This window comes from Eleginops maclovinus, chromosome 24, assembly GCF_036324505.1.
Source record: "Eleginops maclovinus isolate JMC-PN-2008 ecotype Puerto Natales chromosome 24, JC_Emac_rtc_rv5, whole genome shotgun sequence".
Lineage (NCBI taxonomy): Eukaryota > Metazoa > Chordata > Actinopteri > Perciformes > Eleginopidae > Eleginops > Eleginops maclovinus.
The window spans coordinates 7,042,631-7,061,336 of NC_086372.1; the positions used below are offsets into that span (position 1 = coordinate 7,042,631).

An 18,706-nucleotide genomic window follows, 5' to 3' on the forward strand; every position below is an offset into this window, starting at 1 on the left:
TAAGTCTCAGGCTCCTCCAAAATGACTCAATACCTGAGGTAAAAATAGTGCAAAAAGAAATAGAAATAAAAAGAGTAAAAGAAGAAAAATAAAGAAAATACAAATAAAAAAGTGCAAAAAGAAATAAAAATAAAATAGTGCAAAAAGAAATAAAAAATAAAATAGTGCAAGAAGAAATAGAATAAATAATAATATTAAGTGTGTGAAAAGTGACACCGTGATGCAAGTAAATGAATAAATCATAACCTTTTTTATATTTTATAGCCTGAATAAGGGCAAATCTTGTATGAACTATGGTTTTCGGCACTTGTTGTTTAACTGTTTCACATGACAGGAGTCACACTGGAAAGATTCATGACTTCTCTGACTGGGCTGCTACCACACAGTTAGATGATTAATGCCATTTGGACACACCGCGCACCAAAGCATGTGGTTTCTGTTCTATTTTAGACAAAGGCATAATGGTGCAAAAGCCACCGGGAGAGGAATATGTCAGTTTCTGTGGCAACTCAGACACAGAAAATCAAAAGGGCCAGGAAGTGAGAGAAATATTACTATGGTAACTCACCTGGCGCGCACACACACACACACACACACACACACACACACACACACACACACACACACACACTGGCAGTGTGACACATGCTGTGATGCACTTTGTGACTCATTTAGAATTTAATTTTAGTAATGTCAGCATGATGGTGAACAACAGTTATACAACACACCATGTATGAAGAACCAACCAATTGACATGAAGGTCCTCTATGGATCTAATGTCCTTAATGACTTATTGACAACACCGTGGTATAATGCAGCCAATTTAAAACACTCTTTTCCCGCTCGATATTCCATATGCTAGAGACATCAATGAACATTGTTAGCCTGGGGAGGCGTCGCAGTGCGTCGACAACGTGACTGGGAGGCGAAAAACAGGCCCACCTCTACAGAGAAATATATGCATGCACACACTGCCTCCAATTGCTTCTGGAAATACCCAGGGCAGCTGTAAATTGAGACAATGCTACAAAGCCTCTTTTCCTGAACAAGATAATCTGTTCTAAAGCTTTTAATCCACTGGTTTGAGCACAAACAGGGTGTAAATCCTCCAATACTACAATTAGGTTTGACCTTAAATAATGACAAATGCCCCAAACGTGAATGTAAGATATTCAGTTTCTTGGTGAGCCTTGATTTTGTTCTGATTTACGGTAACAGCTTTTAACTGTGTGAATGTGATGGATCCTTTGACTTTCTCCTTCAGTACTCGGGAGGTCAGGCAATACACGTTACCATAGGCTGCCATTGTATATGTCTGCAACATGCATACTGTTCAGTCTACAGCTCATGGCTAAATCAATGTAAAATCACTCAGTATATCACCTTGCAGATTGAAGTATCTCAACAAGTTTTACATGTATTGCCATGAAATTTAGACATCAGACAGATTTACCTTGGTGATCCCCTAGCTTTTCATGTAGTTCCACCAGTCGTGATCATGTACTTGTTCGACCTCTATTGCTACCAAGAAGTCCACATTTGTGGTTGTACTGATCTGCCAATGGTATGAAAACACAGCATATGACTCACAAATCTGTAAAGGCAAAAATCATGCCAGCTGGCTTGGTATAAACCACTACAAGAATGACGTGTGTAGTCGTATTTCAGGAAGGTATCAGAGGCCCAGGAAGATATCACTTATGGCGAATACAGACACTGAGAGAACATTCCTACGTTCTTCTCATCGCACTTTTGGTTTGTTTTCTTACCCATTTGTGTTGCAGCTGGCTTTTAATGACCCTTGAGCCGAGTTTCTGCGCCACAACGCTGAGCCAGAGGAATGCACTAGTATTTTTTTTTTTTTGGTGTGTGTTTTACAGGTTGGCTTCATACATGCATGTAATAGATTGCTGTCTTTGACCTGGAACCTCCTCAAGGTTTACATCTGCTTGTAATTAGTGACCACCCTCACTTGTCAGTCAGTGCTGTTGGTGTGTGCATGTTTGTACGTGTATCTGTCACACACAAACAATTAATAGGCTTCACCTGTTTTGGGTTGTCCCTCACGCTGCCTGAGGGGGAAATAACCACCGGATTACAGACCCCCACACGTAACACAACCCTATGCAAAAGTATTTTGGCGTTATCAGGCTAAAATGTGAGGTTGTCATCCTCCTCGATGGCAGGGCGTGCAGATGGAGTGTTGAAGAATATAAGCTGTTATGGTTCTAAATGCAATTATCATACCAGCCATTCCGATGCTAAGAAAAGGGGCAGCTGCTGTTGTTTGGACATAACAGCTTGAGTCTGCAGTATATGCATGTATATGAGAGATGGTGATGTTGATAAGATTAATTCTGTATCCATAACACTGTAAAAAAAAATGTGTAATTGCGTCTAGCTTTCCGAGTTAAGCATTTTAGGGTTTTAAACATCTGAAAACGCCAACTTTGTTGGACATTTGCTAGCATTTTAGGGGGCCCCGTGCTCTGTAGGAGGTTCAAAATTGTAGGTTTTAACCCTACTGGGACATATTTCCATGCTTTAATGTTCAAAAATGTCTTTATTTTTCTCATACTGCCTGTGCTGCAGCACCTCTTTTTACCCTCTGTCTGAAACCAAAGCTAATTCTGATTGGTTAGCTGAGCGGCTCTGTTTCAACCGTTTAGAGATGTCCCACCCTTTAGCCTTTCATGTACAATGTGCTAGCTAATTGGAGTGCTTGTCACTATGTTACTGAAGTAAACAAAGGACTCCAACGGGGATTTTGAGATTTTAGCCTTTGCAGACCATTTACATGCACAAAAACCTTTATTACACACTATAGGAGAGGGGAGAACCAACAAAGCAGAATAGGGCCTCTTAAAATGACAAAGGGAAGGTAGGGAGTCCATCGAGGAACTGTTCTGGGTTCAATAAGTACTTTTGCTTACGGTACATACTGTCTGGAAATTAAATCAATATTTACATTATGGCTTCATACGTTGCATTTGCTCTGGCCAAGAGTATTTGGGAGCATACTGCAATAAATAAACCTCCATAAAAAGAAAGAAATGCACTCCCTCAGAAAATTAGCCAAGTTACAAAACTGTAAGCCAGTTTGCTCTTTTTTTTAACAGCATGCAGCACAGAACAATCTGTCCTCCGTTTTCATCTATTCATCACATTATGACAATAACAATGTACTTCAGCACATTGTGTAGTGGCGATTTATCTAGTTTTCTAAAAGGAACCACAATTAGAAACTTGGCTGAGCGTAACTGTCAAAACAACTTTGTGTTGAATCCACACTTGAAGCTCTTGATAACACAACTTGTTCCAATAATGCAATGCTTTCATTTGAACTATTCTACTTAGTTGGATATACTAAACATTACATTTAAAAAGAACCAATTTTAATAATATGCAGGATTTGAAAATTAGCACACGCGCTAATGTGAGGGTATCGTATTGCACTGCGTATTGTTTTTGTCTGCTTTTGCATTTAATGAGGGCTTCCTGGCTCAGTGGCTAGAATAGGAGTGTGTGCTGCAAATATTCCCCACAATCGTTGGCAGGCACATCTAAAGGCTCGGGCCAACATCAAACATTTTAAAGACAGATTAATACAAAGGGCCTTCAGCAATAATTAGCTTCGACCTCAGAGGCTAAGAACCCTGTGTAATGGTTACATAAGCGGCAAAAGCAAAGAAAATCTGCAATTTTATCAACAGCACACTGGATAGTAGAAGCACAAGTTGAGGTAGTGCGTGGTTGTGCGTGTGTGGTATTGGCCCAAAGCGTTCTGTGGATGGCAGGCTAACCCTAGACTACATCCAAAAATTAGTCAGCTGTCATTGGCAGACTGGGTGTAAGTCGGAGACATTAAACTCCTGTTTGCAACACTGACCTTAAATACTGAAGTCTGTGCACAGGATACTAACCTTTTTCTACTGCTATTTCGGTGTCGCAAAAGTTAACTTCTTAACAGCATATACTGCTTTTTATTGCATATAAAGTACATTCTCTCTCCGATGGATGTCTTTTTTTGAGGCTGTGATAAAATTTAATGTCCATATAAGGCAGCTCCTGCTTCATAAAAACTTGTCATTTTCTTTAAATTAAGCTATTGTAAAGACAAGTGACATATCTCTCTTAACTTAGCACAAAGGTACAATGCTAATTCCTCTGTTAATGTGGAATACCAGTGTGTGGTAGAGTAAAGCTGTGTTAACCATTCTACTTTGCCTTGCAAACCATTGATTTGCTTGCAAGGTTTGTTGGGAAACCTTCACATATCTTAGGATGGTGCAGTAGTAGCCAGACTGCAAACACTGGATAACTACACTCTATCCATCGCGTTTTAACTCCTTCCGAATCTATGTAGATTGTTTTAGGGTTAAATTAAAAGTAATATAATATATACTTCTCCTTTTCGAAAATAACTTATTTCATGATTTTGTCATTTGCTAGCTTAACAATATTTTTGAGGAAATAGCACCCATGACATGTCCCGACAGTTCTGCATCATTATCCATATCTACAGTATACTCTGTTGTCCTTTCTCCTCGGCCAATATGTCCTCCAGCATTTCATCCCCCTTTTTTGTTGGGGACACACACAAATCAGGCCCTATTCAACTGTATGCAAGCCTATAAATTCTCCTCCTTTCTCCTTCTAACCAGCCTAGCAAGCTGAACTAATGAAGCTGGTTAATCATTACTAATCTTGCATGGAACATTGTAGTGGTGTTGCGTGTGGAAGGTGGGGATCATGAGTGTCTTAGCATAAATAAATGGGCAAATTGCGTTGCTTGAACTGAGACGAACTGATTGTGGCCTGGCGGCAGCAGTGAAGTCGGTCCGAGCAATCAGAACTGCATGTGTGTGAGATCCTCCAGGGCTCCGTCTGGGTTATGGAGTGATTCGAACACTCTGATTCCACATTTCAAGCTGCGTGAAGAATGGTTTTCAGTGATGGTACTCGGCGTTATTCAATCAGGAAATAACAACCTTTTTTCTCTGTGTCCATGTCATGCAATATATGACATTTTTATTGACCAAACATGCATGCTGTGTCTAAAAATTGTCGAAATCGTGACTGCTTTATACTGTAAGTATTACAAAAGACAACAAAATGTCAGAAAATAGTGAAAAATGTCTGTATTCCATTAACATGTTTGTCTGAAATATGCACTTAACTACCGTAAAACACAAAGAAATCCATTCACACCTGTTGCCAATTTATTTCATTCATTCAATCGATAGTCGTCCCTGCTACAGTAATGGAAAAGAGTTTCTGAATTCAGCATGTCTCCATTAACGTTGGTTGCTTGTGTGTGTGTGCACTTTATCTGTCAATCAGTCAAAATGGTTGTGTAAGTAGCCCCACGGGAATGACTTTCCCATCAAACCCTTTTTGCAGTCCGAGCACTCTAACATGTCAGTACCGTGAGAACGGGCACAGACACACACTGGTACACAAACATACACACACACATGCACAGGCTTCACAATAAAAACCCTCCCAGAGAAATAATGCACCACTCCATCAATCCTGGAATGTTAAACAGATAGACTAAGAGATTAGAAAGTGGCATCTGTGCCAAAAAGCCGTAACACATCTAGCCTCTGATGTAAAAAGGGAAATCAAATTACATAGCAACTGGGATACATGACATTTCTGTCATTGTTCCCGAATTCCCCCTCATATCTAAACACCCCCTGAGTCATTAAGAACTTTCTGACAAGAAGAAATGCCAGCCAGCTAACCAATCAGAGCAGACTGGGCTCTGGTTTCAGACAGAGGGTGAAAAGAGGGGCTGCAGTACTGGGAGTATGAGAAAAATAAAGACCTTTTTGAACATTAAAGCATGAGACACGTCCCAGTAGAGGAAAAAAATACAAATATGAACCTGGAAATTATCATACTATAGCCCCTTTAAGAGTTATCCAAGAGACCCAGACATTGTGTCCCCTTACTTCCTGTTGCCCAGACACACACTTGACAGCTATGACGTCGGAAAAAGTTGGGAGAAGCTTTTTTCTTTTCTTTGTGTAACAACTAAAGTTAGAATGTTTCCAAATGTCTTTGGAGAAGCACATCAAATCTTCAAGAATGTCTGGCAATTAATTTATAAATCCAAGCTTCATTAATCTGTCATTCCTAAAACAGCTGCTGTCTCTTGGACATTTTTCTCTGCTTGACGAATTTCACTACAAACTTGATTTCACACAGTGTGATTTATAAATGTTCCGTTTGAATTTCACAACAACGTACTGAGCAGTACCTCCTCCTTGCATAAGAAGATGTCCTCAGTGAAAACGTCCGTTGCTAAAGGAAATTGGGTTACAACTGTCCTTTAAGATAAGTCTGACTTCTGACTGAAACATTTCAGAGGCGCATTCTTGGACTAGAGTTTGCGTGTTATCTTGGTGCCTGCGTGGTGCTCAGGTTTCCTCCAACAGATGCCGTAACGTCAGCTGTTTCATCTGGTCTGTCCTCCTTCTTTGTAGCTCTTCCAGTGGGAGTGCATTTACTCAACACGTCAGTCCTTATTTTTCATGGATATAAGCGTGTGCAAGATTATATTCTTGATCCTATTAGAGAATAGTTGGTTTATTTTCACCCCAGTGGTAAGAACATATGCTCATTCTCTCTGTGCTTCCTCTACCGTGTCCATTTAACACAGCGGGATCAGACCAAAGTCTCCATAAGACTCTTTATTTTCCACACGGGTGCCAGATCCCCCCTACCCCCTCTCCTGGTGGTTAATCCTGTGAGGTAGTTAATGAGTGAGGATTATAACCTGCTGCTCTGCTCCTCAGGACCCGCATGATGCTGCTGCTGATGAAGATGACAGAGTGGAGGCAGAGCCGTGGTCACTTTATGAGACACATGGCAGCTCTTAGGCACAAGTAAATTGCGATGCATGCGCACGAGCCACACATATGTTCAGAAGATTGCACTACGTTTGAAAAATAGGGAGGAAAACATGAATCCTTGCACATTTATCAATAAAGAAGCATGCTAACATAGGATGTAAGATACTCATGTCTGGCCAAAGCTGACCCTGTGATTCAGTGCAGTCTACTTTTTGACCCTCAGGGTCGGTTTTATACCCCAGGGCTCCTTTACCACGAGACAGTGGAGTCTGGACTGACTTTCTAGCTTCTGATCTGGATTCAGAGTTTTCCATGACCGGGCTGAGACACGGGCTCGAGTCCCTGGGGCTACTGATGGCTGAGCAGCTACACAGCATGTTGTTCATGGTGGACGCTCGTAAATGCACATCAAGGGCTTGCATCTGTCCAAAGGCTTTTGTCACGTATTGACGTCTCTCTGGGCCTCTGTTTCCCCATTTTACCATTAAGGTTCCACTATTAAGGTCAAATATGTGGTTGCTTATTGCAGGAAGTGACATTTTGGGGCAATCCAAGTGAAAATGTGAACCTTTTTGGAAGGAATTCAATGATTTATCTATAAGAAATTTAAGTTATCTGAATGGGGGAAGAAGTATGGAGAACTTAAAGGTAAAAGTAGTAATACTATGATCTTAAAATACTCCTTTTCAAGCTATAATCCCATATTCAAAATGTTACTTAAGTAGAAGTACGGAAGTATTATTAGCAAACTGTATCATACGTTGAAATACCCATCCTCGGATAATAACAAAGTGATGTAAAACCATTCAAACACTATGGATCAATGAATAGGAGAGAAAACCCTTCAGAAGTAATTAAATCAGCGTTAACAACCATCCGCCTCGTTTTAGTCCAGGAAGTTTTAGCCAAGTGTGACTTCCTGGAGACCCACGCCACACCCGCCACTGCCCAGCGATGCTTTGTTCTCCCTCCACAGTGGATGTGGCACAGCCGAGTGTGTGTATGTGTGTGTGCACGCCTCTGTGCACGTAGAACGCAGGTCGTAGTGGGGTCAGCTGGTCTATTATTGATTTCCTGGTGGAAAAGGAATGAACACAGCGCTGCTGTGCCACGGTCTTCAACCTTCAAATGACCGAAACGTGTGTGTTTATGAATACGTGCCAGTAAAAAACACTTTAATCACTAGGTGTGAAACACTTAAACAGAGGCTGATATGTGCTAATGGGGTGTTTAATTAACATGGTAAACTACTTATCACCTCCCACTGGCACTGCTCCGAGAAAGCAATCAAAACACAACACACACTCTGTTTCTCTCCGGTTGTTCAGTGGGATTTATTGGGAAACTAGATCCACATCGCACAAGAACCAGCACTAATATATGATGGCAACAAAATCCTTTATAATCTACTCATCAGATCTTTGCTGCCTCCCCGTTTTTGACCCTTTCTCCCCCTTAATAATTTCCGTACACTCCCTGAATCTGTCCAACTGTTATGCCTAATGAAACAAGTCATGGGACTGTAAATGTGTAAAAAACTTTTTTTCTCTTCTGATTGATTTGCTTTTTTCCCTTGAGCTACTGCACTTGATTTTTTTATTTGGCACAGAGCGTGAACTTGACACAAAACATCTAAGCGCTATCCAGGAACTACATTTCATTGTTTTCACAAGATCGTCAGAGTGGATAAAAAATCAACTTTACCAGGCTTGTAAAGTTCCAAACTGATGTAAATCCACTAGTAAAACGAAAAAGTCCAACTTTAGGCAAAACTACTTGTCGATCCCGAAGGACACATATGATTTTGGTCGAAACCCACCCCCTCCTTATCCATCTGTTCTAAGGAATAACGTTGTAAGGAATAAACAGAAACTGCATCTTTTGATCACTGCAACCAACAAAATAAAACAAAGTACACATTTTCTTAATACAATCTGAATTGTTACCGTGGGAAACGACTAAATTATAGCAGATACTTCTTCTTGGGACATGTGCCTCTGACTTTCCTCTAAATGGAAAAATCAAAACCAAGTATCACCATTTCTTTAGTAAAATGCTACAACTGTTTGACAGACAGCCATTCATCCGTTCCTCAACCATTCAGCATGTGCAGGTCATCATGTTTCCTGTTTACATACTCATCATTTTACTATCACCATGTGCCTCAGTGCAAGTAGTGATAGTAAAATGTACCCAGAGGATTTCCCATTGATCTAGCATTTCCTTTATCGTATTGTGCTAGTTTTGTTCTGTTATTACTTTATGTGGCGTAAGAAGCTAAATGCAATGCCACCCTGCTTCTTTTTTTTTACCCTCTTGCGCTGGTTTCATGGAATCCAATTTTAACTATACTCCCAGCGAGAGGAGTATATTAACTGACTGTAATAGACTGGAAGGTAAATAGCGGGTGTATTACGATGAAATTGGCATGTGTGTGTGTGTGCACTGCCACAACACACTTGTTGATCTCCACATTCCAGCGGCAGCCATAGGATCAGCTAATCCAGTCTTACTCAAAGGACCCTTGAACCTGGGTCACACTTCTTCTATAACTTGCGTACACGGTAAATGCATGGACACACACATTAAATGCAAATATGTGCACAGCAGGCACATGAATGCACACAGTATAAGTAGTGTGGGTGTCTCGTGCATTATTCATAGCCAGAATGTGTAATTCCTTGTCTGACTTGAAGATGCCACCAGACTGGAAGTTTCACTTCCTGCTTCCTGTCAGCTTTTGTATGTCTGTCTTGATGATATCAGTCCATCTCTTTCTGATAAAGGTTTTTCCTCACAGGAACCTTCGGGCTTCCTTTTAATGACTGGTGATCAGCACCAATACAATGACTTACAGGGAGTTTTTTAAAGCTCCATGTGTTAATCTTCACTGTAAAGAGCCCATTTCATGCTTATTTCTTTCAACTGTTTTCCTGTTCTTGAGACTAAGCTACACAAATCAAGCTTCACATTTGGTCAACACAACTTTTCAAGGCTTTCTTTTTATGTTGTAATGGTAGATGTTGTCCAATTCTGTGAGGCAAAGTGCTATGCTGAACAATAAATGTCCCCAAAAGAAGAAGCCGAGAAGTGCAATTGTATTCAAGCGTCTGGGTTTATTCCACTCTTTCCAAAGGAGTCAATTTTCATGTATTAATGGTCTTGAAAGTATTTTATCATAAATGCAATTTTAAGCTTACAAATTAGCTGTGGCGACAAAATATCCATCCCTAAGCTTGTTCAACAATTTGTTTTCTGGTTTAATCTGTCTTCGTCTCATAATTTCTGCATTATTCAAAAAAAAGTTGTACATGTGGCCTTCTCTCAAACACTTTTCATTAGCGCTTTCACCTGTAGAGACTACCCGAAGCAGTATAATAGATGACAAGAAAGACGCTCGCTGATTTACACCGCAGCCTCATGTATGCCAGCGCTGCTCATCATCCTAAGACTGCTATTCACTATTCTTGTTAGGAAAATATACAGGAAATTTGTTTTGTTTTTACCGTAGCGGTGTTGCAAAGGTCAGCCACGGGTGCAACAGCTGTCTAAGGTGTTGAAAGTAAGAGCAGGGATTTCTCCAGCAGGCGGCACAATCTGTTCTCATTATTAAGCATCTAGTTGTGACTCATGTGCGTCCGAGTGTGGCTGTGTTGATTATAAAACTCTTAGTGCCCACGGTTTGATTAGTTCTGTCTTTGTTCCAGTTGCTGCAAACCCGAGAGAACACGCTGTTATGGTTCTTTAAAAATCCCTAAACTATGATGTACTAAGTCACACAGCAACATGGTGATGCCCTCATGGTTTCAATACAAACAGCCAGGAAACACATCTTACCTTTTCCTGAACCTGCTGACCAACTCCCTTTAACATTCCCAGAAAAAAAGAAACCCCTCAGCATGAAGTAAAAGGAGGAAACTAGGGCAAACACTCCAACTTGTAAATCAAACTCCTTAAAACATCACATATTTTTGTTCAGGCCCAGAGAAAGACTCCTTCCTTTGGTCTCCCTCGGCAAACAGAGGATCAGATCTTGCCAGAACTTTCTCCTCTGCGTTTCCTCCACTCTGTTCCCCCCCCCCCCTCAGCCTTTCGGACCATCTCCATAAAAAGACAAGTCTTAGGGAGGGCGGACTTCTCTTTCGCTGTTGATAATAAAACAAGTGCCTTTCCCTGACAGGGTCTAGAGAAAAAAACAAGTTGTTGTCATGACGAGCCAGGAGTGACGGCTGAGGAACGTGAGGAGGGTTTTTCCTGCCACATATGCAACATTAGAGCAGGAATCCTTTTCAAGTGCCAGATTAAAGAATGTAGAGGGCCCGGTCGCACAACACAGGGAGTGATAAGGGGTCAACAAGCCTGAACTCTATTATGAAAGGAAAGCCTGTGAAAACCAATTGTATTTTTACATTTTGTGTGTGCATTCCTCTTATCTGACAAAATGTCCACTCCTGCAAAGTTCTCCCTTCGGGTCGGAGTGTGCTTAGGAAAGCTCAATGTAAATAAACACGCTGTACTGGTGACTAAGAAGCCGCATGGATGGTTGACTCACGTGCATTCTCGAGCATCAAGGAAAAAAGCAATTATCTTTCGGATAAAACTCAGTCATGATTTATTCCTTCATCTACTTCCTTTTCAATTTGCCGTATCAGTAAAGGCTTGGTGGCTTTTTTTCTGCCGAGCTGTTTGTACTGGGAGTGGCCGGGGAGTAAAACAAACACACCTACTGACTTAGAACAAGGTCAGCAGGTAAGTGGAGGAGGAGGAGGAGGACAGCGTCTGGTAAAATGTTTGCTTTATGAGAAAGACAGGGAGGTAAGAAGACAAATTTGAAGTAAATGTAGGGAGAATCTGCAAAGAGGGGAACAATTGGAGACAATAGGAAGGGGATTTGATGCTTGTTTAAACAGGTAGCTGCACTTTCGATGAAAAGGGTCCCTGGATGGCTGAAGGATGGCTGTTTGGTAAGTGATGAGAGACAGGAAGGAACAAGCGATAGAGGGGGAGAGGGATCAATCATCTCATCAATACTTCCTTTGTCTTGCTCTTTGTGTTCTTCTTACTCCTCAACTACAGAGAGGAGTTAATCTATTTTATAAAGTCAATCGCAAATCTTTTGACTCTCAGATACTCCTAAACATTTACTCAATTCAGTCATCAATGCACAGTCTGCATAAACATTTGAAGTGTAGAAGTATGACCAACACTTTATTTGACTACTGGCTGCAGCCTCAGGGTTAGCTGGCTCCTCTCTAGAATTAGCTCACTTACACCATCCTTCTGTCTTTGAATACTTCCTTGTTTTGGTAATTGTTAGATGTGTTTATGTGATATCCGTACAGCATATAACTTCAGCCTGCACAGCTCCAAAGCAGGATATTTAGTGATTACTTGTTCCTCTTTTCGGCACCTCTACATGTGAGGAATCTTGCTTACGTTGACTTAAAAAGTTACCTGTGTATCACATATAATCCTCGTAACACTGGAAAACAAATTCCCTCCAAGAAGGGAGAAGAGCTATCAATCGGTACTCCATTAGTACAATGCTCTGACGCCACAAGCAGAATACTTGACACGTCACTACAAGTGGAATAAAAGGAGGGCCACCCCAAAGGGAGGATTAAAGCGCTAGTGGCAGTTAAGCATCTCTCTCGCTTCTTCCTGTCTCGTCGTTTTTCATCATACCTGTGAGTCTGGTAACCTAGAATCTGAAATATTTATCTGTCCTGGCAGGAATCACCACAGCCTGCATTTGTTTATGTGTAATCAGATTACCCATTCTGACAGGATTTGTGTATATTGTCCATCATGTATTTATCAAGTTCACAGAAAGACTTGAATAAACAAATATGAGCCTATTTCATCAGAGGAATGACATACACAGCAGTGAAGGAGTGCATCAGGAACAATTTTTTTAAAGTGAACTGAAGCCTATGTTAGATGCAGTTACTGTGGGCATAGTGTGCTGACTGCTTTCACACCACACAGCCGCACTACAAAGCCCAGAGTCCAAACCACAGCATGCTGCCAGCCGAGCCAAAGACAACTGTATTGTTTTCCAATCAATGCTCGCAGCTTTATGAGGGCTTCCAGCCACAGAAACATTGCTCATAAAGAGGAGACAGACCGCTGGAGCAGTCGGCAGAGGATTCCTCACCACCGGAGAGGAGGAGAAGGGGGAGAGATGGAAACACAAGGAGGGAAGAGGGGGCGGATGATAAAACACTAGCATGTGTGCACGTTTGAATCTACGACACAACTCGATTCCCACATTTGAGATGAACCTGTTCTGCCAATCTGCCAAATGTGAGCTCCAAAATGCTGAGGGCTTCATTTTCAAGTTGCAGTTCCCATCGCTCCTCATGGCCTTGACCCATTTCTGTGTGTTTTGCCCTCATGTGGCCACAGAGCAACAACACCTGTAGCTCTGTGTCTCAGCTGAGTTGTTTTCAGAGTTGAAGTCACCTCTTCGAATCAGGAAACGTGTGTGGTCTTGTGTGTTCACATGCACCAGATGTCAATTAGAAAGCTCCATCACAGGAAGCTTTTGCATGCAGAGGCCCCTTTTTCTTCACTCAGTTTGAAAAATGCTGTCACTGAGTCATTCCGGTACATACTTTTTATTTGTTTGAAGCCTTAAAGTTAAAAGGATTTTCTTGCATATCCTAAATGTAAGTTTATTTATTTGAATACATAAAAAAGTTCTGCAATGGCACTTTTTAAGTATAAAGATTTAATTGCAATATGCAAAAAGTTATTTTCATCCAGGAAATAAACATATCTCACTCTCTGTTCCTACTAAGCACGCACACAGATACACAATACACGAGCACGCGCTTACAACAGTAGATGTGAGACTTCAAGCCGCGTTATCGTCACGCGTCAGAATCTTAATAATGTATTTATAGCCAATTAACCCGAGTACTTACAAGATAGGAATTTTGCCTGTCGAGGAACACGGAGTCTCCCATGGTGCCGGATAAGTATCCACATATAGTAAACGACCAGAAATGGAGATGCAACAAATGATATCCCGTTAGAAAATAAGTCCGAAAAAGAGTGTGAGCGCGTCTGAGCAGAGCATAGAAAAACAGAAGTCTCCTCTTCTTCCTCTACATTCAAGACAATCTTTTCCCCTCTGCAAGTCGCTGCAGCTTTTTAACAGATGACGTCTTTACACCAGTCAGAAGCGCGTGTCAGAAAACCAACTGTGTCAGAAAGGACACCATAGTGCGTGATGCGTAACGGATCCATACTGCGCGCTCCGTGGACTCTGCTGAAGACAGATGCTGAGCCCAGCGAGTAGAGGCAGAGAGTCTTAGGTCAGCGACACAACTTAGCGTTACAACTTCCGCTAGAGATTTTCAAAATATAACTGCATTTGGTTAGGGTTGTATGTTTTACGCACAGGAAGTCATGGCAACTATAGTTAATTACTAAACACGTATTGAGAGTGTGTTTTATTAGTTGATTAATAATGTTCAACTAAAATAAAACATATATAAAATAACTATAAAAGCATGAGTGAATGTCTCCTGGCAAATAAACTAAGTAAATGCATAATAATAATTGTATTTATTTATAGTTTTGTGTCACAAATAGTGACTTTTAACGATTCAAGTGCATGTTATGTTTCTTTTTATGTTTTCATGCAGCATGGATTATTGCCAACATGACATATCTTGTAATTATTTCCCAATATACATGTATTATGCATGTTGGCTGCATATTTAAAGTATTTATCACTGAATATTAGAGAGGCAGAGGGGGATGGGCGAGGCACTAGAGGAGGAGGATTAGTGGAAGGAGCTTTTGATAATCAACAACAGTCAGTGAACATCCAATGGAGCTCCCCAGAAAGAGTTGATAAGATTCCCTCTGTAAACTCCATATTTGCTGTGTGTGAGGAGGGAATTACATAGTATATGATCTGTTATTCTGCAAGTCATAGCTTTAAATACGACATAATAAATTAATAAATTCATTATTCCTGGAAATGAGCTGAGAAACAAGGTAAAAGCAAACCAATTTATCTTGAGGAAAGTTGATATCCGAGAGATACAACATTTATTGCAACTGTGACTAATGGCTTGCTGTAGGCCTTATTACGGGAACAAATAAATCACAGTGGAGGGAATTTACTGGACAAACCGCAAAAGAAAACTGTGATCACTTGCTTCCATTGTAAAAGTCATTTATGGTCAGTTTTATTTATGGGCAATACCCTTCTGAAATATGTTCTTAAGGGCGAACATAAAAGCCCAGTCCACCACTGGGAGATTTTTCGCAGCAGGGGGGGAAGGATGTGTGGGTTTGTGTGATGCTTAATGTGGAACCAGCATTGGAAAATCTTCAATCTTAAAACCGAAGCATGCAAAAACAAAAAAGAGCACAACAGGACTTATCAGTGGCTGAAGAATATAGGCTCTTTCTCTAATTTAACAGTACATGTGAGTGAGTAAGTAAGTGTACGAAAAATACATTGAATTCCTCCCTGCTTATCAGATAGCGCCGTAGCCATTTGAAGAATGCTGGGGACTTAAGAGGAACACTGTCTTTGCTGTGAAATCTCGAGATAACAACAGAGCACAGACTCACCAATAAACCAGGTGACTCTGTAAGTGTGTATCTCACACAGGCATCATCACAACCAGGCAGTGTTATAAAGATACCGGCAACAAAAAAAACCTGTTCTTGCAGAGAACAGATCTTTGAATGGCTGACTGCTTATCAGATCTAAATGAGGTTGGTCAAACATTCGAGGTGTTGTATAAAGTTGCTTGACGTTTGTCTTTAGAGTGAAGGAAATAAGGACGGAAGGTGGAGCCATTCATCCTTTATGCTGCTCTCTTCAGTTGCATGCATTTTATTCCGGGTAAGATAACTTCTAATGTGAGGTTCCTGTTTATTTGTGACACTGATAATGTAGAAATAGAGTTAGTCTGTTTCATAATGGTAAGTGTTTTGTCAGTATATTTGAACTTAGTAGGATAGCTAACAGCAGATTTGCAATAATATTGGAAGGAATCATACAATATTATTGTAAACTTTTGCTATAAAACTGACATTTGAGGCAACTTTTCAATAACAGGGACAGTTGACCAACTTTACAAGCGCTATGGTCTCAGGTTCGTACGTCACTTATTGGTGTCCCCTTGACTTTACTGATCCTAGCCAAGTTGCTGACACATTTAGTTTTAGAAATATCAGCAAAAAACCAATCCGCCAACACAAATACAATTGATTAACTATTGTCAAGTTACATAATTATGTTGTTGATGTTTCCCGGAATAATATAGTCCTATAAAAAGTGATTTTAATACAGCCCATCTCTTGGGGACAAAGTGGAGGGAACATAGAAGGAAGGAAAAAGAGGAAAGTAGGATTTTTCAGCAAAAACCCTGACTGAAGTGCAGTCGTGAGGTTGGAAGCTGTGTTTTAAGGTCCTGTTGGAGACCCTTTGTCTCCTAAAATGGTATTTCAATTGTCCCAGTATGAGCATGGCTGACACACACAATACACAGAGCCGATGGGAGTGGGAGGAAAGGCTGCTTGAGAAGGAGAAGAGAGGAGAAGACGACGTGTGTTTACTCGCATGTTGGCCGGTACAAGCTACTACTTGCACGTTACAACACGATTGAACGGTTTTAAAGCCAAACACCACGTTCCTTCAACTGGCCATCACTTCTCATATCATCTTGCATTTGTTAAAATGACGCTGAAATGAGGCCCTGTGTGATCATATATCAATTTCAAAGCACGCTCAGGATTTTCCACTGTTGAATTTGGCGCGGCCCGATTGTGCTGATATATCACATGCCTGCTCTTATAGTGTTGATCTGGAGGAGAAGCATCACAGAGTTTAGGCAACAAAAGAGACAGTGACGAGTAAATAAAGTGATTTGAATAATATTTTTCTCTCTGTGATCCTTAATAACCTCATCTATTTAAAACTATTTGTACCCACACTTCCTACAATTGCAAATGTTTCCAATTATTTTATACATGGGGCCAGCCTTTAATTCCAGAAGTTCTTAATACAGGCGGGCTGCTAATGTTACATCGTCCCGTCGGGAGGTTGCAGCACCCTCCTTCCAGAGGCCAGATGCCTGAGTTGTGAAATCACTCCCATTGTGGCGGAAAGTATTCTGTTAAAGTGCTTGAAGACGCACCAGTAAATGACAGAGAAAAAAATCCTGCGGGGCCTTTCAATCTGTTTAATAAACACTCATAAAATACATGTCGCAAAGCCCAGATCGAAGTGTTTGCATGTGTTGCATCATTCACAAGCTCGCCTTGCTCCCAGAGGATGCTGGGTAAAAAACGGTGAGTCATTACAGTCGGTCAGAGAGGTTATTCTGGACATGTGTCCTAATACATGTTTCCAAATAGTTGCTCAAAGTATTTTCGGGAAATAATTTCGAGGTACTATCATTGACTTCCCGTACTTACTGTAAAATCAATTTTACAAAAGCTTATTAAAGGGGCCCAATTATGTACATTTTCAGGTTCTATAATTGTATTTTGTGCAAAAAGGTCTTAAAAAGGACTCATTTTGTTATATGTGATCCAACTCATCAGATAAAGTTGATCCAATTCAGGTGAAATAAATAATAAACATCAAGTTAACATCAGCAAATGACAACTGTGCACTTGATGAAGAGGACAAAAGAGTACAACTATGGAGTGTTTTCCTTATTGACTCGTAGTGTTTTATCTCTCTCTCTTCAGACGATGAACTATGACCTCCGTTTCACAACACAGCCCGTAGAATGGGGATAAGAGAAAAGAAAATGAGCAAAAGGGGAGAGGGTGGGGAGGAATGGTAAAAACTGGGCACACATAAACGAATTTACAGCAGGAGCTGCACAAAGCAGCTTTGGGGGATGACCTCAGAACTGGGGAATGTGTGTGTGTGTGTGTGTGTGTGTGTGTGTGTGTGTGTGTGTGTGTGTGTGTGTGTGTGTGTGTGTGTGTGTGTGTGTGTGTGTGTGTGTGTGTGTGTGTGTGTGTGGGAAAGAGAGAGACAGTGCTGCACTCCTTCACTTGGGAGGTAAACACAGAAACACACAAACAAATAAATAAGGAATTATTTCTTGTCAACGTTTTTTGATCTACCTCAAGAGAAAATCAGTTTTTTTTTTTAAAGGAGCTAATCATCTACACGACACACACACACACACACACACACACACACGCACAACGTGACGACAGCCGGGTCTGGCTTCAATCTGGACGCTTCTATCAACAGGCCAACCCAGTTGTCCTAAATCTCCATACTCTGTCCTGAGGGCCAATAGACAGAGAGGAGGGGGAGATAGGGGGGTGGAAGTGAAGAATTTCGGGTAGTCTTCCAGCTATATGGCTTTGATCTCCATAGCACCTCCATTAGAGCATGTGTGGAGTAGAAATACTTGGACCTGACCTGACATTGCATGATAGAGAACTGTGTTTGCAGGAGGAATGTGGATATTTTGAAGTAAAAAGGGGCAATTTCTGGTTGCAATTTGGATAAAAACGGTTTGCACAAGTAAAAAGGAAGCTGTGTGACAAGTCTGAGTGTCACAAGTTTGTTTTACTCAGACACAGTCTCAGGAAGCTCCTTGTAACATCATACATTTGGAGAACCTTCATCAACATCCAAAGGACAGATATCTAAAAGTGACTGTGCCACATGGGATTGGAAGAATTTATTCAAAACCGCATTTAGAAATAATCTTATTTGAGGAAGCATGTGAAGAAACAACAATTCTGCCTCTGTCGTTTGTCCAAAGAGTAATCTCACATCATCTATTTTCGTAGCTGTTGAGGAGAAAATGATTGAAACCTAGCGGTGGCGTAGG

At 40.9% G+C, this 18,706-nt stretch overlaps 1 protein-coding gene across 3 annotated transcripts in view; it reads right to left on the bottom strand.

Annotated features, from left to right (window-relative positions):
• Window positions 1-18,706, bottom strand: part of LOC134860929 (rho GTPase-activating protein 6-like) — a 52,682-nt gene that overhangs the window by 16,634 nt on the left and 17,342 nt on the right. The window contains exon 1 of one of the 3 annotated variants that reach the window (XM_063877809.1): window positions 13,793-14,172. The exons of the other annotated variants lie outside the window; for them this stretch is intronic. Within the exon in view, the coding sequence (XP_063733879.1) occupies window positions 13,793-13,834 (42 nt within the window). The 5' untranslated portion in view covers window positions 13,835-14,172. Of the gene's footprint in view, window positions 1-13,792; window positions 14,173-18,706 lie in introns of those variants that run through there. 3 annotated transcript variants of the gene reach the window in all.